The 21472-nt window shown below is 53.1% G+C and overlaps 1 protein-coding gene and 1 pseudogene across 5 annotated transcripts in view; both read right to left on the bottom strand.

The window, feature by feature from the left end:
- DGKD (diacylglycerol kinase delta) overlaps positions 1–21153 on the bottom strand; it is a 120627-nt gene extending 99474 nt beyond the window's left edge. For 3 of the 5 annotated variants that reach the window (XM_051834164.2, XM_051834166.2, XM_051834165.2), the window contains exon 1: positions 20963–21152. In XM_051834164.2, coding sequence (XP_051690124.2) covers positions 20963–21118 — 156 coding nt within the window. In that variant the 5' untranslated portion in view covers positions 21119–21152. Of the gene's footprint in view, positions 1–20962 lie in introns of all 5 variants that reach the window. The other 2 variants (XM_070070016.1, XM_070070020.1) reach the window with 1 other exon arrangement.
- LOC127486678 (large ribosomal subunit protein uL18-like) lies at positions 11516–18496 on the bottom strand (annotated as a pseudogene).
- Positions 21154–21472: the final 319 nt, after the last annotated feature.

A 21472-nucleotide genomic window follows, 5' to 3' on the forward strand; every position in this document is an offset into this window, starting at 1 on the left:
CAAAAGAGAAACGAACAAGCATTTACAAGCTGGAAAACTGGAATCTTTGCAGAGTGATGGTGGGACTGTGAAGTGGTAGAGCCACTGTGGAAGCCAGTTTGGCAGTTCCTCAATACACCAAGCACAGAATTAGAATTATCCAGCAAGTCCACCCAGAAGAATCAGGGCAGGAGTTGGGTCTTACAGTTAAAACACTGCTTGGGACATCCGCATGTCATATCGGACTGCCTGAGTTTGAGTCCTGGCTCCACTCCCAATTCCAGCTTCCTGCCAAAGCACATACAGAGACACAGCAGGTGATGGTCCAAGTAGTTAGGTCCCTGCTACCCACATGGGGGATCCCAAAGAGCTCATAGCTCCTAGGTTCAGCCTAACCCAGCCCTGGCTGTCTCTCTTTCAAATAAATGAACACAGAGAAAACGTTTCAAGCATTTATTTATTTTTATCTACTTAAGAAAGAGAGAAGAAAGATTGGTTTTTCCATCTGCTAGTTCACCCCCCAAATGCTTGCTACAGCTATGGCTGGGCCAGGACACAGCCCGAAGCCCAGAACCTCATCCTGCTCTCCTATATGAGTGGCAGGGGTCCAAGCACTTGATCCATCACCCACTGCTTCTCAATATGCATTAGCAGGGTGCACAGCAAGCAGTCTGGACTTGAACCAGCACTCTGATAAGGGACGCTAGTATTGCAAGCAGTGGTTTAACCTGCTGCCCCCAATACCCACCCCCTTAAAACAGAATTGAAAACAGGTATTCAAACAGTAATTTGGACATGAATGCTCAAAGTAACTGTATTCACAATAGCTAAAAGTTATTGCCTCCACAAACAGCCAGGATAACAGAGCTTACCTGGGAAAACGAGGGTAAGATGAACACCAGGAAGAATGATGTCCAGACCAATGGAAAACAAGATGTGATACAAACAATGGAATACTACTCAGTAACAAGAAGAAGAATAAATACAGTCAAAACATGCTACAATGTAGATGAGCTAAGTGAATGACAACAGGTCACAACAAGTCATGCATTATACAACTCCATTTATATGAAATACCCAGAACAGGCAAAGCCACAGCGAGGGAAAGCAGCCTGATGGTTGCCCAGGCCTGGGAGAGGGGAGGAACAAATTCCTGCGTAATGGGGAAGGGATCACCATGCAGATAATAACTACGTTCCAGAAATAGGTAGCAGTGACAGCTGCACATTAATATGCTTAAATCCACTTAATTATACACTTTTAAAATGGCTGAAGTGGTAAGTTTCAAAGAAAGAGGGCTCTCTCCCATCTTTCCACCAGGACAAATGGCCATCCTGCAGGCAGAGGAGCACTAGCCACCACAGCCCTGACCCAGACCCCCTGCACCCTCCAACACACAAGAGCACAGCCAGCCCAAAGTGGGTGGCAGGTGAGCTCAAAACACCCACAGGGACACTCAGTCTCCACTGAAGAGGAGGAATGGGAGAGAGGCAAGGAAGAGCCCATGCAAGAACAGAGGAGACACAGCCCCGGGCCCGTGGCTGACCACCCTACAACCATCCTTCCAACAGCCAAGAGCACAGCTAATGGCAGCTAACCCCAAGACTGGCAACCGCCACTCAAGGACCAATAAGTTAAACCAAAAACAGAGAGGTTGGAAGGCTGAAGGAAAAATATGCCAGAAAGTCCTTCTGAAATGAGTGATTACAGGAAACTAAAGACCATTTCAGAAAATATGTGCTTCTTGTGGTTAGCACAAGATGACACTGCCTCTATTAATCAATTAAAATCAAACATTTTTTAAAGGACAGGGAGCACCAAAATGAGAACAGAATGAAATTAAAAGACAAGCTAAGATACAAGCCCAGAAAAGGAAACAAAAGTCAGCACATCAGGCAGGATTAAAATCTAACTAAAGAGGCAGGCGCTGTGGTGTAGCAGGGTAAGCCGCCACCTGCAAAGCCAGCATGCCATATGGGAGCGCAGGTTCGAGTCCTGACTGCTCCACTTCCAGTCCAACTTCCACAGCAGAGGATGACCCTAGTACGTGGGCCCTGCCACTCCACCTGGGTTGGAGACCTGATGCAGCTCCTGGCTCCTGGCTGTGGCCTGGCCCAGCCCTGGCTGTTGTGACTACTTGGGGAGTGACCTAGCAGACAGAAGGTGGCTCTCCATCTCTCTCTCTCTGCCTTTCAAATGAATGAATCCTTTTTAAAATTCCAACTAAAAGATACACTCTGCAGAAAGCATCGTTGGCTGAGAAGACACGGCTGAGAGGCTCACAGAACCGCGGGACAGGGTGGAGAGCACAGCACAGCGGTGAGGACCCGCTACTCGACTTAACACAGCAGCCCGAAGCACAGCAAGACAGGGACGCAACATGAGAGGTAGCGGTGACGGACACTTTCCTGACAGAAAGCCCCCACCCCCCAACTCCACTTGAAGCGGCCAGTACAACCCAAAATCTAATCCAGCCCAAGGAAAAGGAAAGTAAAGACCACCAGCCTGATGTGTGGAAGCCACGAGGCCTCCTGTCCAGGCACAGGAGGGAGAAGGCAGTGTCACACTGTGGACCAGCCAACTCCCGTGGACACACCGACCCTTCTGCGCTGGAACCTGGCTCTGGAGCTCCATCCGGAAGAGGAAAAGATGGACTACAAAGACAGACAAGCCCTCCAGACCCGGCTGCAAGGGTGAAGGGGCTTCCTGGGAAAACAAGGTAAGAGGAACACCAGAAGGGGGAGTGAAGGTAACCTCATGATAGGAATGAAAGTGGTCATGAATCCACAATGACCGGGAGACAGAAAAGATCTGCCCCCACTGGAAACGACTGTTATACAGAATCCTTACTCGTAAAATCGGTAATTCAGCAGAAGGAAGTCCGTCCTCAGTTAAAATGATGAAACAACTATACCAATAGGTAAATAAATGTGGAACACATGACAGAATGGCCGGGGCGGGGAAGGGGTGGCTGTTGGAGTTAAGACACCAGTTAAAATACCCATCTCCACCATCTCCATCACCAGCTTCCTCCCAGTGCGGACCTGAGGGGTATCAGTGAGGGCTCAGGTAATGGGGCTGCTCCAACCCACAGGAGACCTGGAGTGAGTCCCCCGCTCCCAGCTTCAGGCCAGCCCAGGACAGCCTGTGCCTTTGGAGGCATTTTTGGAATGAATCAGCAAATGGGACACCCTGCCTGCCTCTCTCACTTTCTGATTCTCAAATAAAACTTTTACATTTCTTAAATTAAATTGATTCAAGCTAATATTCTGTATGAATGCTGAAAACCATGGAAAAATAGAGAAAAGGGTATTTGCACAGTGTTCAGGAATCAATTCACAGATTATTCCTGATTGTAAAGGGAGAACCCAGGTCTCCAATTAAAAGATCTGGTGACCTCATACAAACCAGATGAGACCAGAGCAGAGGGGACCAGCTGACAGGACGTGCCTGTCTGAAGGAACACAGGACAGAGTACAGAGCACCCCTGTCCAGGAGATCTGTCCGAAATGTCAGCCTGAATATAATCAAGTCATTGAGACGTCTCACTTCCAGTTTACAGGAAACACAGAGAATAAAACAATGTAAAAGAAACCGCAAGGAAACCATCAGGCAAATCCAGAGACTTTATGAGACAGTTGCCCTAGTCTCCTCAAAACACCGTCACGCGGAAGGCAGGGGTTGAAGGTCTGGGAAGGCAGCTTCTTTAGTTAGAAACTAAAGACGGGGACATGTGTTCAGCCCAGCTATGAAGACACCTGCCTCTCACATCACAGCTCCCAAGTCTGACCCCAGCTGCTGACTCTGGCTTCCTGCCAATGCAGACCCTGGGAGGAGGGGCAATGGCTCAAGTAACTGCATTCCTGCAACTCATTCTACCCATTCTACAGGAGACCTCGATGGAGACCTGAGTTGGCTTCAAAGCTTCGGCTGGACATGCCAGCATTTGGGGAATGAACCAGTGGATGAAGCTCACTCTTGCTGTTTCTCTGCCCCTCAAATAAAAGGAAAAAAAAGTTTTTACCAATTATTGGAGGAAGAAAGAAAAAGCTAAAATGATACAACAACCAAATAAAATACATAAAATTTGATTGGTATCTGGTTCCCAAAAGTGAGGCCATAAAAGGCATTTTTGGTTCAGTTGGGGAAATCTAAAAATGATGTGGATATTCGATATTAGAAAATTACAAACGGCCCTGCCCTGTGGGAAAACACCCTTCCTCCAGGAGGCGCATGCTGGCGAGGGGGCTGAGGCACTCTGCAGTACTGACATCGCGGCATCTCTACAGCGCCCCCACCTCTGCCAGCCAGGGGTCCTCAGACTGGTCCTCCTCCTCAGCCCACTTCCTAAAAGCCAAGGGCCCTGCGTCTGACGGACCTGACCCACTTCTGGGCTCACAGAATGACCCCCCTGCTGCCACAGGACTGTCGGGTTGAGCAGGACAGAGGTCGGGCACACCGAGACCAGCGGCTTCATGGCACCTGGAGAGCCGCCTTGCCGCTGCATCCGGTTCACTCACCTGTAAGCTGGGGCAGCTGAGAACAGGGTCCTAGACAGCATAAAGCAGACAAAGGCGCAGCAAAACGCCCAAACCGGTCATCAGCTTGGAGAAGAGCGGCAGCATCCAGCTCAGCACGCGCCACAAAGCTCCCAGCCTCCTCCCAGCCTCCTCCCAGCTCTGTTGCGCCAGAACACCTCTCCATCTCCAGCACCGCAGCCCAGGACCAGGCTGCCATCAGCTCTCACCACACAGGGCAGCCAGCGTCCACGGGAGCAACCACAGCACAGCTAGGGCCGGCTTCTCAACTCAGACTTGATTGGCCCCTTCCAAAAACCTTAAAGTAACCACCTCCCTAACACAGGCTCCAGCCCCCACCGCAAGGCTCTGTGGCTCTCGCTAGCTCCAACCACACCACCCTGTCAGCCCCTGGATTTCTTACCCGCCACACGATCTCTCCACACCTCTCCAGTCTAGTACCTCCTCCTCCTCATTCTTTTAATTTTTAGGAAAATATTTCGTTCATTTTATTCTGCGTTTAATATGTAGCTATTCTTCTAACTAGCCATCTGTCTACTTTGGACCACATGTGGCCACACAGCCTGCATGTACAGAAAGCTATACAATCTACGTGGACACTTTTTTTTTTTTTTTTGACAGAGTTAGACGGTGAGAGAGAGAGACAGAAAGAAATGTCTTCCTTCTGTTGGTTCACCCCCCAAATGGCCGCTACAGCCGGCATGCTGCGCAGATCCGAAACCAGGAGCCAGGTGCTTCTCCTGGTCTCCCATGCAGGTACAGGGCCAAGCACTTGGGCCATCCTCCACTGCCTTCCCGGGCCATAGCAGAGAGCTGGACTGGAAGAGGAGCAACTGGGACAGAATCCGGCACCCCAACCAGGACTAGAACCCGGGGTACCGGTGCCACAGGTGGAGGATTAGCCTAGTGAGCCCTGGCGCAGGCCTATGTGGACACTTTATTACACTCACACAACAAGGAAACTGGCTAGCAATGCATCTGTCACAACATACCCCCATCTTTAAGCAATTCATGAACGTACCTTATTTCAATAACTTTTGGCATATCTTTTCTTATACATGTATTAGTTAGAAATTTCTGTCTAAATATGATTTCAGCTGTATTCCACAGGTGTGTGCATATATGTATACATAAAATATTGCCATCCTTTGAACCAAAATATATTCTAGCTTTGTCTCATTCAGAAATATTTATAAATTTCCAATTACAACAAGACTTTCTTTTGGCCAAGCACTGTGGAGGTAGATGCAAGTTAAGCCACCAGTTGTGACACCTGCATCCCATATCAGGTACCAATTCCAGTCCTGGCTGCTGCACTTCCACTCCAGCTTCCTGCTAATGCACATGGGAGACAGGAGATGCTGGCCCAAGTACGTGGACCCCTGCTACTCATGTGGGAGAGCAGGATAGAGTTCCAAGCTTCTGGCTTCAGCCCATACCACATCTGGTTGTTGCAGCCATCTGAAGAGTGAACCGGTGGATACGAGCAATCTCTGTCCTTCTCTCTGTGTCACTCTGCCTTTCAAGTAAATAATCTGGAAAAAAACTGTTTCTTTTCATTGATTTCTGGCTTAATTTCACAGTTGTCAGAGAACATACTCTATATAATTTTAATCCTTCTAAAGTTGTTGAGACTTCCTTTCTGGCTAGTATATAATGAATTTTGACAAATGTACTGTTGTATTTAAAAAGAACATAGATTCCTCCGCCTGCGGCGCTGGCACACCAGGTTCTAGTCCCGGTCGGGGCACCGGATTCTGTCCCGGTTGCCCCTCTTCCAGGCCAGCTCTCTGCTGTGGCCAGGGAGTGCAGTGGAGGATGGCCTAAGTCCTTGGGCCCGGCACCCGCATGGGAGACCAGGAGAAGCACCTGGCTCCTGCCTTCGGATCAGCGCGATGCGCCAACCGCGGCGGCCATTGGAGGGTGAACCAATGGCAAAAGAAAGACCTTTCTCTCTCTCTCTCACTGTCCACTCTGTCAAAAAGAAGAAGAAGAAGAAGAAGAAGAACATAGATTCGACAATTATTAGGTACAATATTCTTTATTTATTTATTTATTTTTTTATTTTTTGACAGGCAGAGTGGACAGTGAGAGAGACAGAGAGAAAGGTCTTCCTTTTGCCGTTGGTTCACCCTCCAATGGCCGCCGTGGCCGGCGCACCTCGCTGATCCGATGGCAGGAGCCAGGTACTTATCCTGGTCTCCCATGGGGTGCAGGGCCCAAGCACTTGGGCCATCCTCCACTGCACTCCTGGGCCACAGCAGAGAGCTGGCCTGGAAGGGAGGCAACCGGGACAGAATCCGGTGCCCCGACCGGGACTAGAACCCGGTGTGCCAGCGCTGCAAGGCAGAGGATTAGCCTAGTGAGCCGCGGCGCCGGCCTAGGTACAATATTCTAAACATCTTCATTAAGTTTAGTATACATTCATGTTCAATTATTCTATATTTTTATAAATTTTTAAAGAATGTAAGTTACCAGTTTAATGCTCTTATTTTTAATGCTTATTTATTATTATTTTTGTTTATTTGAAATGCAGAGCAAGAGAGAGAGGGAGATCTTCCATCCATGAGTTCACTCCCCAAAGGCCAGTAATAGCCAGGACTGGGCCAGGCCAACGCCAGGAACTTCACCCAGGTTGCCACATGGATGGCAGGGACCCATGCACTTGAGCCATCATCTGCTACCACCCTGGATGCACATCAGGAGGAGGCTGGATGGGAAGCAAAGCAGCTGGGACACAGGCCAGGTCCTCTGGTATGGGACGTGGGAGTCCAAGGCAGCAGCTGACTCCGCTGTGCCACAACCACCACGCCTCCCTACACATTTTTTGTCTGCTTACTGTAACAGCAACTAAGATGGATATGTTAAAATATTCCACTAGGATTTGCTATTCAAACCACAATTATGTTAATTTTCTTTTACATATCTTGAAATGTTATTAGGTACACACAAATTTTAAATTATTATATCTGGAATGAGCCATTTATCAGTATCATATCTTTATCTGTAATTTTTAGCTTCAAAGAGTACTCTATATCATATTAAAATAGCTATGCCAACTTCCTTTGGTTAGTATTTGCATAATATTTTTGTCTGTTCTTTTATTTTTCTTTTTTGAGAAGGAGATAGAGAGAGTGCCCACCCACTAGTTCATTTCCTAAATGACCACAATAGCGGCAGGGCCAAAGCCAGGAGCCAAGAACTCAATCCAGGCCTCCCCAGTAAGTGGCAAGAATCCAACTATTTCAGTCCTCATGCTGCCGCCCAGGGCCCACATTAGCAGACAGCTGCAGTCAGCAGCCAACACCAGTAGTCAAACGTAGGCACTCCCGTGGGTGCGTGGGCATCCTAACCAGCACCCTAACCACCAGGCCAGTGCTCACCTCCCATCCCTTTCCCTTTCTGTATCCTTACTTGTCTTAACTAAATCCCTTTAAATGACCTATTCAGGTTTCCCTTTCATAGCCTATCTCAAAGTCTCTGTCGTGAGCTGCAGCATTTAAGTACACTCACATTTAATGTCATCACTAACCAGGAGGTACTGAAGTCTTTTTTTCCTCTGCTTCCTGTTGGTCTCACTTGTACAATGTTTCTTCTCCTGCCTTCTTTCAGACTTAGAATTTATTTCTATTCCATTTCCCTCACCTTTTAGCCTAGACATCACATAATCTATCACAATTCTAATGGCTACCACGGATTACATGTATCCGCGACCTTCTGGCATTTACTGGGGCCTTTTCCTGCTCTCTGGAAATGTGAGAACTCCACTGACCTCCTTTCCAACTAGGTGACATTGTCCCTGTCCTGTATTTCAACTTTGAAGAATATTTACTTTACTTATTTAAAAGGAAGAGTTATGGGGGGGGGGGGGTGTTTAGGGAGGGAAGGAGAGGGAGCTATCCTCTGTCCACTGATTCACTCCCCAAGTGGCCATAACAGTCAGGGCTAGGCCAGGCCAAAGCCAAGAGCCTGGAACCTGATTCTCCCACATGGGTGGCAGGGGCCCAAGTACCTGGGCCATCTTCCGCTACTTTCCCAGAAGCATTAGCAGGGAGCTGGACTGGAAGTGGAGAAGCCGGGACTTGAACCAGTGCCCATATGGGACACCGGGGCTGCATGCAGCAGCTTAACCCACTGCACCACAAGGCCAGCCCTCAGGTATTTCAGCGCTGCACACATTTTTAAGCCCAGAGACGTAACTAACCGTAACCACCAGTAATCCCTGGGGCTGTGCCATGTGCCTGCTTTATGCTGCTCTTCATTCCTTCCTGCAGCCCCTACCTTTCCCCAGAGATCAGTCTCCTTTGGCCACAACCAACCAACCAAAAACCCTTAATGTTTCCTTTAGTGTTGGTCTGCTTATTTGAAAATATCTTTATTTCAACACTATTTCTGAAGGCTCTTTTTGCTGTGCGAAGGACCCCTGGGTTAGCAGTCAGCTTCTCTGACACAGTTCCAACTGATCTCTCCTCTGCAGCCGCAGCTGTCGGGGGTCAACAGCCTCGGGCCACCGTCTGGGTCTCAGCATCTACGGGCTTCCGCAGTTCTACGACACGGCACCTCCGTGCGGCACCCTCCGCGTTCACGGGTCATGAGATCCGCGGACGCTGCCTTCCGCTAACCGTGGGACACTCTCAGGCTTCCTCCTTTCAAGTACTGCCATGCTGCCTGGGACACACGGCAGACGGCGCTCCTGTTCCCCCGGCCTGGGACACACGGCAGGCGGCGCTCCTGTTCCCCCGGCCTGGGACACACGGCAGACCTCGTTCCTGTTCCCCCGGCCTGGGACACACGGCAGACGGCGCTCCTGTTCCCCCGCCTGGGACACACGGCAGACCTCGTTCCTGTTCCCCCGGCCTGGGACACACGGCAGGCGGCGCTCCTGTTCCCCCGGCCTGGGACACACGGCAGGCGGCGCTCCTGTTCCCCCGGCCTGGGACACACGGCAGGCCTCGTTCCTGTTCCCCCGGCCTGGGACACACGGCAGACCTCGTTCCTGTTCCCCCGGCCTGGGACACACGGCAGACGGCGCTCCTGTTCCCCCGCCTGGGACACACGGCAGACCTCGTTCCTGTTCCCCCGGCCTGGGACACACGGCAGGCGGCGCTCCTGTTCCCCCGGCCTGGGACACACGGCAGACGGCGCTCCTGTTCCCCGGCCTGGGACACACGGCAGACCTCGTTCCTGTTCCCCCGGCCTGGGACACACGGCAGACGGCGCTCCTGTTCCCCCGCCTGGGACACACAGCAGACCTCGTTCCTGTTCCCCCCGCCTGGGACACACGGCAGGCCTCGTTCCTGTTCCCCCGGCCTGAGACACACGGCAGACCTCGTTCCTGTTCCCCCGGCCTGGGACACACGGCAGACGGCGCTCCTGTTCCCCGGCCTGGGACACACGGCAGACGGCGCTCCTGTTCCCCCGGCCTGGGACACACGGCAGACGGCGCTCCTGTTCCCCCGGCCTGGGACACACGGCAGACGGCGCTCCTGTTCCCCCGGCCTGGGACACACGGCAGCCGGCGCTCCTGTTCCCCCGGCCTGGGACACACGGCAGACGGCGCTCCTGTTCCCCCGGCCTGGGACACACAGCAGACCTCGTTCCTGTTCCCCCGGCCTGGGACACACGGCAGCCGGCGCTCCTGTTCCCCCGGCCCCGGCCTTCTCCTCAACCACCCTGCTCTTTCCTCCCCAGGCCTCCCTGTGGCTATTTTCTTCTGAACTAGTTTCTGGTCCCTAAATATTTTCAGCTGTGTCTAATCTGCCTTTCCTTTGGTTAATTTTGATTATTACACTTTTCCATTTTAGAATCCTTATTTGCATCTTCTTTATGGTATCTAATTCTCGCCAGAATCCTTTTATCTCCTGGAATGAAGGAGGGACGGCTTCGTGTGAGGCCCCTGGGCCTGCCTCTACAGTCTGTTCTGTCTCTTGGCTGTAACTCTCCGTCAGGCCTCCCTGGGAATCTGGTTTTGGCCAGAACACTGAATCCACGAACCGGCTTGTGGAAGTACTGCAGGTGCACTTCCCTCGCGCCCCAGCGGAGATCGGCCCGCTCCTGTTGGGAACCTGGAGACACGGCACTCTTGGCTCACGCTGATTTCAGAGAGCTGAGCTGATGCAAGCAGGGTGACAGGCCTTCCAAAATTTTATTTCTGGTTTATCCCCATCCCCTGGAAGTGGCTTTCTGGGATCTCACTCCAGATCAGGGTTCACCCTGGACTGCTGCCCTCACAGCCCCCTGTAGGATTCCCCAGGGACGCCAACACCAAGCACCCATCATAACCACGTGGCCTAAATCAGCAGAAGCGTGTCGCCTTACAATCCCAGAGGCAGAAGTCTGACAGCAAGAGGTTAGCAGGGCTGCCCTCCTCCTAAAGGGCCCACCATCACGGCTCCCAGCTCCCAGCGGCCCCAGGCACTCCTCCATCTGTGGCAGCAGCTAATCTCGGGCTGTTTTTTCTCCAAGTGTCCAAACCTCCCTCCCTTTTCTGTTAGAAATATATCAGGGCCGGCGCCGTGGCTCAATAGGCTAATCCTCCACCTTGCAGCGCCAGCACACCAGGTTCTAGTCCCGGTCGGGGCACCGGATTCTGTCCCGGTTGCCCCTCTTCCAGGCCAGCTCTCTGCTATGGCCCAGGAGTGCAGTGGAGGATGGCCCAAGTGCTTGGGCCCTGCACCCGCATGGGAGACCAGGAGAAGCACCTGGCTCCTGCCTTCGGATCAGCACAATGCACTGGCCGCAGCGCACCAGCTGCGGCGGCCATTGGAGGGTGAACCAACGGCAAAAGGAAGACCTTTCTCTCTCTCTCTCTCTCTCACTGTCCACTCTGCCTGTAAAAAAAAGAAAGAAAGAAAGAAAGAAAGAAAGAAAGAAAGAAAGAAAGAAAGAAAGAAAGAAAGAAAGAAAGAAAGAAAGAAAGAAAGAAAGAAAGAAAGAAAGAAAGAAATCAGACTATTATCAGACTTCACCCAAAATTCAGGATGATTTCATCCCGGGATCTTTAATTTTTTTTTTTTTTTTTTTGACAGGTAGAGTTATAGACAGTGAGAGAGAGAGACAGAGAGAAAGGTTCTTCCTTCCACTGGTTCACCCCTCAAATGGCCGCTACAGCCGGCGCGCTGCACCCATCCGAAGCCAGGAGCCAGGAGCTTCCTCCTGGTCTCCCATGGGGTGCAGGGCCCAAGCACTTGGGCCATCCTCCACTGCACTCCCGGGCCACAGCAGAGAGCTGGCCTGGAAGAGGAGCAACCGGGACTAGAACCCAGTGCCCATATGTGATGCCGGCGCCACAGGCAGAGGATTAACTGAGTGAGCCACAGCGCCGGCCCCCATCCTGGGATCTTTAACAAACCGTATCTACAAAAACCCTATGTCCTACTAAGGTTACATTACGAGGTTAAGGCCACACCAGATTTGTGTGGAACACAACACCCACTACAGACCCCGCTGATTCCAAAGTCAAAGCAGCCCCGCCTGCCACACTCTCCTCCCCAGACCTCCACCGGCCCAGACCCCAGCCCTCAGCCACGTCCTCTCACGGCGGACCACGCCTGGCAGGACAGCTCTCAGTCCTCACCCCACCACCGCCAGAAGCACAAGTCCCTTCCCCACCACCTTTCAGATCTCAGCCAAGTGGCCATTTCCCCAAGAAGCCCTTCCCAGACGCCCGAGAGCACGTCAAATCCACCTGCGGGGCCCTCCTGGCACACTCCAGCCCTCTCCTGATCAGCACTCGTCACCACCACAACTTCACATTGACGCTGGCTGCTTTGTCTTCTATTCACTCAAGTCTGTTTTTTTAGGTTGGTCAATAAATTGATTGTCTTCATCAGAAGAATCTTCGTAGAAAATTGTTTGGTCAACCTCTCAGCGGCCTGATCTGAGCTGAGCTTGCTTTCTTTTGAGCTACCCAACCTTTCTCCTGGGCGAGGGACATCTTGGGACAGTTCCACCTCTTCCTAACTTCTCTCTTGGGCTGCTTCTCACACACTGAAGTCTCTGGTGTAGCAGTGTGGTGAGCTTTCTTACACATCTCCTCCATCATGCCTGGAGTCTCAATGTTCTTTATGTCCTGAGAGAATCACTTCTCTCGTAGCAGGGAAAGCTGCCACCTGCAGTGCCGGCATTCCATACAGGCGCTGTTCGAGACCCATCTGCTCCACTTCCGACCCAGCTCTCTGCTATGGCCTGGGAAAGCAGTAGAAGATGGCCCAAGTCTTTGGGCCCCCGCACCCACATGGGACACCCAGAGAAATCTCCTGGCTCCTGGCTTTGGACTGGCCTGAGTCCAGCCATTGCAGCCATTTGGGGAGTGAACCAGAGATGGAAGACCTCTTTCTTTCTCTGTCTCTGCCTCTCTGTAGCTCTGCCTTTCAAATAAATGAATAAATCTTAAAAAAAAATTTTTTTTTATTTATTTGAAAGGCAGAGTTGGAGGGTTGGGGGAGATGGAGAAAGAGAGAGAGATCTTCCTATCTGTCGGTTCATCCCCCAAATGGCCACAATGGCCAAGGCCAGGCCAGGCCAAAGCCAGGAGCTTAATCCAGGTCTCCCACGTGGGTGCAAGGGCCCAAGCACTTGGAACATCTTCCGCTGCCCTCCCAGGCACATTAGCAGGGAGCTGGACTGGGGGTGAAGCAACCAGGATTCAAACTGGTGTCCACAGGGATGCTGGCACTGCAGGCAGTTTAACCTGCTGTGGTGCCAGCCCCAAGAGAGAGTCGATTCTTGCAAGCACTTTCATCTTCTTCCATTAGGTGATGCACATAATATGCACCGTTCCACCCCATGTGCCCGATGTACTTCTGCATTAAACTCTTTGCTTTCAGGACCGCAACCAGGGAACCGCCTGGACACGCCTCCATCCACAGCTCCCTTCAGTGCCAGTCCTAGAAAGGCCTGCATCCCAACAGCAGGTAAAGGCACCAGGTTGGCCATCAAAGCTCTCCACAATTGCATTCGTCTCCAGTCACCTCCTCTTGGCCTGCACGAATCTTGTCCGTGCCAAACCCACTGAGAAGCCTCGAGCCAGCAGCGGCCAGTACAGCATGCTGCAGCATGACTGGTCAGCCAAGCTTCACTCCACGTTCTGGTAGCTCACGTGCACAAGCTGTGCAGGCTACCGTATCCCCTCCGCACAGGCATGAGCAGTAATCTGACAAGTGAGATCTCCGTGAGTTACAGCAACCATCATCCTGTGTTTGGGAGGAATGTACTCATTTTATCCAGGACCACCGAGCATTTCTGAGCATGGTAATCAGTTTTACCCTCTTGTCGTCTTCTAAACTTCACCTGATTTCTCTCACGTGGGCCTCGCTCTTGAGAATGTTCACAAACCCTGCGCTGTGAACAGAGGGCGGCATCTGCAGCACAACACAGACCCACAGGCCCAGCAGCTCTCGGAATCTCCTCGCACATGGTTTCTCAGTAAGGCACCCCCCAGTGCTAGCACAGCACTTAAACAGAGTAACACGCCACGCATTTGCTGCATCCTGCCGAATCAGTCAAATGAGAGAGATAATACTTCTCTCTGTGTGACTCTTTCAAATAAATAAATCTTTATAAAAAAAGGAATTACACAATAAAATATACAAATTTTTAAAAATATATATTTATTATTCATATGAAAGAATTACACAGAGAGAGAAGGAGAGGCAGAGAGAGAGAAGGAGAGGCAGAGAGAGAGAAGGAGAGGCACGGGGCGGGGGGGGGGTGTCTTCCATCTGCTGGTTCATTCCCCAAATGGCTGCATCAGCCAGAGCTGTGCCGATCTGAAGCCAGGAGCCGGGAGCTCCAGGTCTCCCAGGTGGGCGCAGGGGCCCAAGCATTTGGGCCACCTTCTACTGTTTTCCCAGGCCTCAGCAGAGAGCTGGATGGGAAGTGGAGCAGCCAAGACTCGAACTGGCACCCATATGGGATGCTGGCACAGCAGGCTGCGGCCCTACCCACTATACCACAGCACCAGCCCCAAATAAATCAATCTTTTAACAAAAGATGTTCAATGGCAACTTTCAGCCAAATTTATTTTTATTTGCTCTTCTGACTACAATTTACCCAAACTAGCTTGAACTGGAAGATGGGTCAGAGAGATGACTATTTAGGAACCAAAATAGCCAGGAAGACAGAAATAACCCAAAGCAATCTCTTAGTGCCTCCTTACTATACAGCAGGCACCGTGCTGAGTATTCCACATCGATGGTCCACTTAATTCCAGGGGCTGTCTTCATCACTTCTACTTTGCAGGTAGGGAAACTGAGGCTTCGGAGCAGTTACTAGTCACTGTCACTGCAACCAGCCCAAGAACTAAATACAGAGGAGACCCAACCCCAAGCGGGGTATAAACTTGCTCTGGATCCCATGCCTCACTGCACGAGAGCAGCTCTGAACCGCCTGTATCCAGGACCGAAACTCCACGAGAGACTGGCATTAAAAACCCTGACACCACCGCACGTCTACTAGGCTGGCTGTGATGGGAAAGACAGAGTAATAGCAAGTGTCGGTGAGGATGTGAGGAAACCGGGCCTTCCGCGTACGCTGCCGGTGGGAACATAAGCTGACGCGGCAGCTTTGGGAAACAACAGCAGCTCCTCAGAACGTTCAACCCAGGCAGTGAGCCTGCCGTGCGGGGTGAAGATGTCAGCATCCTGCACTGGAACACCTGGGTTCAATTCCCAGCTCCGGCTCCTGACTCCGGCTTCCTGCCAGTGCAGATTCTGGGAGGCAGCAGTGATGACTCGGGTAACTGGGTTCCTGCCACCCACAGGGAAACCTGGACTGAGTTCCCAGGTACCAGCGGCAGCCCCAACCATCACGATCATTTGGGGAATGAAATAGCACTTGGGAGCTCACTCACGTATGTCCTCTGCCTCTCAAATAAATCTGTAAGACTCTAAAAATAAAGTTACACGTAGGGGTGGGTGTTGTGCTGCGGCAGGTTAAGCCTCCACCTGCAACACCAGCAGCCCACATGAGTGCCGGGTTGAGTTGTGGCTGCCCCACTTCCAATCCAGCTCTCTGCTAATGAACCCGGGAAAGCAGAATACGGCCCAACGGGTTGGGTTCCTGCCACCCACATGGGAGACATGGACGGACTCTGGGTTCCAGGCTTCAGCCTGGCCCAGCCCCAGCTGCTGCAGCACTGCAGCCATTTGGAGAGTAAACCAGCAGATGGAAGATTTCTTTCTCTCTCTCTCTCTCTTGCTTGCTCTCTCACTAACTCTGCCCTTTAAAAAAAAAAAAAAAAGATTTATTTTTTTGAAAGACACAGTTACAGAGAGATATAGAGCTAGAGAGAGGGGCCCAAGGACATGGGCCATCTTCTACTACTTTCCCAGGCCAAAGCAGAGAGCTGGATCAGATGAAGAGCAGCCAGGACTAGAATCGGCACCCATACAGGATACAGGTGTGCACCAGCCCCTATGTTTATTTTTTTAAAGGTGTTTTTATTTGAAAGGCAGAGTTAGGGGCTGGCACTGTGGCACAGTGGGTTAAAGCCTTGATCTGCAGCACCACATCCCACATGGGTGCTACTTGAGTCCCGGCTGCTCCACTTCCCATCCAGCTCCCTGCTGAGGCCTGGGAAAGCAGTAGAAGATGGCCCAAGTCCTTGGGCCCCTGCACCCCGTGTAGGAGACCTGGAAGAAGCTTCTGGCTCCTGGCTTTGGATCAGCTCAGCTGTGGCTGTTGCAGCCATTTGGGGAGTGAACCAGAAGATGGAAGATCTCTCTCTGTTTCTCCCTCTGTCTATAACTCTACCTCTCAAATAAATAATAAAATCTTTATTAAAAAAAAAAAAAAAAAAAAAAAAAAAACAAGTACATGGCAGGGCCAGAGCTGTGGTGCAGTAGGTTAAAGCCCCAGCATCCCACAGAGGGGCCAGTTCAAATCCCAGCTGCTCCACTTCTGATCCAGCTCCCTGATAATATACTTTGGGCTGCTGCATTCATGTGGGAGACCCAGAAGAAGCTCCTGGCTCCTGCCTTTGGATAGGCTCAGTTCTGTCCGTTGCGGCCATTTGGGGAGTGAGCCAGCAGATGGAAGACCTCTCTTTCTGTCTCTACCTCTCTCTGTAGTTCTTTCAAATAAATAAAACAAATCCTTTCTTTAAAAATGGTAGATAAGATTTATTTAAAAAAAAAATGTGCATGGTGGGGGGTGTTGTGGTGCGGGTGAAGCCTCCACCTGAATGCCTGCATTCCACATCAAAGCGCTGCGCTTCAAGTTCCAACTCGGTTCCAACTAGCTCCCCGCTGACACACCTGGGCCGCTGCAGACCATGGGCCGCTGCAGACCATGGGCCGAGAACCTGGTTCCTGCCACCCACGTGGGAGACTCAGGTGGCAGTCCAGGCTCCTGGCTTCAGGCTACTCCAACCCCAGCTGCTGCTGCGATTTGGCGAGTAAACCAGCAGATGGAAGAACATTCTCTCTGTCACTCTGCCTTTCAAATAAATAAAACTTTTTAAGAGTATACATAAATGTTCATAGTAGCGTTTTCCAGAATAGCAAAGAAGTGGAAATAATCTAAATGCCCACCAACTGATGAATGGGTAAGATGCAGTGTCTCTATACAATGTAATATTCTTCAGCCATAAAAGAAATGGAGTTCTGGCCAGTGCTGCGGCTCACTTGGCTAATCCTCCACCTGTGGCGCCGGCACCCCGCGTTCTAGTCCTGGTTGGGGTGCCGGATTCTGTCCTGGTTGCCCCTCTTCCAGTCCAGCTCTCTGCTGTGGCCCAGGAAGGCAGTGGAGGATGTCCCAGGTCCTTGGGCCCTGCACCCACATGGGAGACCAGGAGGAAGCACCTGGCTCCTGGCCTCAGATCGGCGCAGCACACCGGCCGTAGCAGCCATTTGGGGGGTGAACCAACAGAAAAGGAAGACCTTTCTCTGTCTCTCTCTCACTGTCCACTCTGTCAAAAAAAATAAAAAAAAAGAAAAAAGAAAAGAAAGAAATGGAGTTCTGATATATGCTACAACATGGATGAACCTTGAAAATACTATGCTGTCAAAGAAGCCAGACACAAAAAATCAACTATTGCATGATTCCATTTATACAGAATGACCAGAATCAGCAAATACAGACCCAAAAAGTAGACTAGTGGTTGCCTAGGGTTAAGGGAGTTGGGAGGAAATGGCTGATGAAAATGTTCCAAAACTGACTGTGGTGACGGCTGCGCAATGTGAATACAGTGAAAACCACCGAACTGTCCGCTTTAAACGACTGACTTGCATGGTGTATGGGTTATATCTTAGAGAGCCTGGGTTTTCTTAAAGCCTTTTACAACATGAAACTTTTACCTAATGTCTCCAATTTCACAATGGGAAAAAAAGGTTATATTGAAATTTGAAATCACAGACACAAGCACTTTCACATTCATAGCCAAAAAAATTAGAAAAAACATTTAGAAGCTTTTAAATAAATTAAACTCCATCTTAATTGATAGCATCACAGAATTACAATGTTCTTTACTCCAATTATAAAACGTCCTACAATGCGTCCGTGTATCAGCCCTATTTTCTTTTTCTACCTACGATGTGACCCCCAGAGTGGTTCTTGTGCGCTGCGGTCAGGCAATCCAAAGAAGTAACATGCCTGTGGGAGCAATTTCAGCACTAAAGGTTTGGTCATACGAAGCTATCAGACAGGCATGAAATGCTAAGCTGATAAACGGCCATCCCAAATCCACACACATCAAGTCCTCTGTAGGCTAAAGACGTAGGGGGAAGTTTCTAAGGAACCGCATCACCTCAAGACTTCAGTAAGACTTCCCTCTACAAGGTCTGGCTTCTCAACGTGCGGCCCACGTACCAACAGCATCAGCACCTCCTGGGCGCTTTGCAGAAATGCACATTCCACGACCCCACCCCAAACCTCCTTGAGCTGGATCAGCGCTCCATGGAGACCTCCCGCCTTCTGCACACCAGAGCTGAGGACCGCTGCCACATACTCCCCCCGGCCCCACCCCCAAATCAGCTTCCCCAGGCTTGCATACGTACAGCTCTGACGCCGGGCCAGCTTGCCCCGAGATCCATCCCTCGCTCTCTTGCTCCACACCAACCTGCAGAAGCGAACTCACAGGCCGGCATCCCAGGCAGGAGGGGCCGGATCCCTCTCCAGCGGCTGAGCTTCCTGAGGCCCGAGGCCCTCGGTGCTCGTCATCCCTGGGGTGATACGCCAGCTCCTCCCTTTGTCCCTGCAGCTTAGAGGTGGCAGTGGCTTCCTGTGTGTTGCTTCATCGCTGGGTTGCTTCATTGCCTGCATTTTGCATTCGCAGTTCGCCCAGCACCAGTGGGACTACTCCCCCCGACACCTTGCACTAAATTTCCTCTGGGTGCAGGCATTTAGCCAAGCAGTTAAAACGCCCACAACCCGTATCGCAGGGTACCAGGACCGATACCCAGCTCCAGCTCCTCACTCCAGCTTCCTGCTGATGCAGACCCTGAACAGCACAGCGACGGCTTGAGTAACGGCGGTCCCCTCACCCACATGGGAAACCTGGATTGAGTTCATCACCCCGGCTTTGCTCCACACTCTCTCTCTCAAATGAATAATTTATTTTTTAAATCTCCTCTGCTGTAAATAAAGTGCACTCTGTTTCTCTTTGGGGGCCCAGAATAACAGCCCATTTGCAATACTCCTACACGGCACCAAGTAGACCAGAGGCATTTCCTGAACAGCTCACCTGCCACAAAAGGGAGCCGCTGCGCGCACAGCTCACATCGCCCAATTCTGACAGTCTCTAACGAGCCAAGATAAAAACCGGCCTTAAGCTATCTACACCACAGATGTGACTCGAGTCCTCTGGGTGCGTTGTGCACATTCTCCCCATCACTCGTCCTCAACCAGGACAGCAGGGGGGGGGGGGGGGCAGCCACTGTTTTAGGCAAAGAAACAAAGAAAGAAAGACCGTGGTCCTGGAGAAATCCAGCCTCCCACAGGACTCTGACCTTAAGCACACCCTGTGCCTCACGCTTGCCCCACACGGGCAGCACCTTGCCCGCGAGCAGGCAGAGAGAGTAACTCAGCAGGGCCAGGGGGGCGACGGGAAGACCCTCGAAGCACCTCTGATCCATTATTCCTGCGCTTTCGGTAGTCCTCTGGGGTTCCCTCTTGCTCAAGGCCAAAGAGTCACTCCTTCCAAAAGCCTACCCCTTAAACCCAGCCCTGGCCTTTTCCTACTCCCCCTCAACCTGTTCCACCTGCGGCCTCCTCTGCCGTCCATCCCCAGGTATGCCTCACCGTCAGCCACAGGGTTCAGACAACGTGGACTGCCCGCCCGTCCAGCCCTCAAAATCCCACCTTGCCGGGGCCCTCTTCCTCCTGCCTGCCACAGGCACCACCTGAGACACCGGGCCGCGCAGGTGACCTCCCCACTGGAGTCTCCAATCCCGTTAGGACAGGGGTGACGCACACCACCCGCTGCGGTGCCCGACAAGTTACACCAGGCAGGGCACCGTAATGCCAACTCGGGGAAAGTGCCCGGCTACAGCCAGCCTTATCTTCATCACCGCGGTGAACTGTCGCACCTGGAACGAAGTTGGCGCTGGTGCCCCGGGGCTGGATAGCGGGCGCGGCTCGCCAATCAGCCGGCGACACGTGAGGCCCCGCGGGTCCCGGCCACACGGGTCAGAGGCAAGAAATGGCTCCCACGGCTCAAGGGGCAGCCGAGCCGACCTGGCCCGGAGGAAAAGCGCACTGCAGCAGGGCGAGAGAAGCTGTGCCAGCCGGAACCGCCGGGGCTCAGCCACCTGCTCCCCAAAAAAAAAAAAAAAAAAGCCCTGTTCCAACAGGGAGGGCTCACCTGCGGCAAAACCCCTGAGCAGTTCTCCGCGGGAGCCGAACAAAGGGTGCAACTTTGCTCCTGCAGCTGACCCCGGGCGCTCCGCGGAGAGTTCGCGCAGCCCCGGCTTTCTCCCGGAGGGAGGGAGGCAGGGAGTCGGCCCCCCGAGCGGGGCCAGGCGGCGAAAGCAGGCAGCTCCGCACCCGGGTCCGAACGGAATTCCGTGGGCACCCCGCGAGCGGCAGCCTGCCCAGCAGAACCGGGGCGCTCGCGGAGCGCGCGGGCCCTCGGGGCGCAGCCCGGTGCCCCACTTCGGGTGCGCTGGGCGGGGCGAGCCGCAGCCCCCCGCCTCCAGGCCTCAGTTTCCTCCCGGTCCTGCAGCGCAGCGCGCGGCTCCCTCGCCGCCCCACGCGCGGCCGCCGGCGAGCGGCGCCCACCTGCGCGCCCCCCCGCCGCCCACCCACCCACCAGCTCCCGGGGCTGCGCGCTCGGCCCGGGGCGCCGGCCCGTTACCCCGGCGGGGTGCGCTCGGCCCGGGCAAGGGCGCCCGCGGGACACCCGGCCGGGCCTGGGCGGCCTCTCGGGCAGGGCCACGGGCCTCGGCCGGCCGGGGCTGCCGCGGCGTGAGGGGGCGCGCGCCCCGGCCGCCGCGCCCGGGGCTCACCTTCTGGCGGATCTGGCCCGACGTGGACACCTTGCGGATGAGCTTCTGCGGGGAGCCGGGCTCCGCCTCGGGCTCGCTGTCCGACGACTCCTCGGGCGGCGGCGGCGGAGACGGCTGAGGCGGACCCGGCGGAGGGGCGCCCGCCGCCGCCGCCATGCTGCCGGGCCAGCGCGCGCACCGCGGGCGGGGGCGGGGCGGTCCCGGAGGGCGTGTCCGGGGCGGGGCCCCTGGTGGGCGGGGTCGTCGTGCCGGCTCCGCCCCGCCGCGCCCCCTGTCGGCCGGGCGCGCAGCCGCAGACGGCGCTCCTCCCTGCCCCCACTCCAGGTGTCCGGATCCCCGGCGGCCTCCCTGCGTCTCAAGTTCAGTTTATTCTGTTTCTAGGGCGCAGTTCGTGGGGGTGGGAGGTCTTGTTCCCGCGTTCGCTCTCTGTGTCAAGTCCCCAGTGTGCCCCCTCCATCGGCTTTTCAGGAACCCCCCCCCGGGAGATGTTATATCTGTCGCGTCTCAGGG

The sequence above is a fragment of the Oryctolagus cuniculus genome, chromosome 3 (genome assembly GCF_964237555.1).
Source record: "Oryctolagus cuniculus chromosome 3, mOryCun1.1, whole genome shotgun sequence".
NCBI classification, from domain to species: domain Eukaryota; kingdom Metazoa; phylum Chordata; class Mammalia; order Lagomorpha; family Leporidae; genus Oryctolagus; species Oryctolagus cuniculus.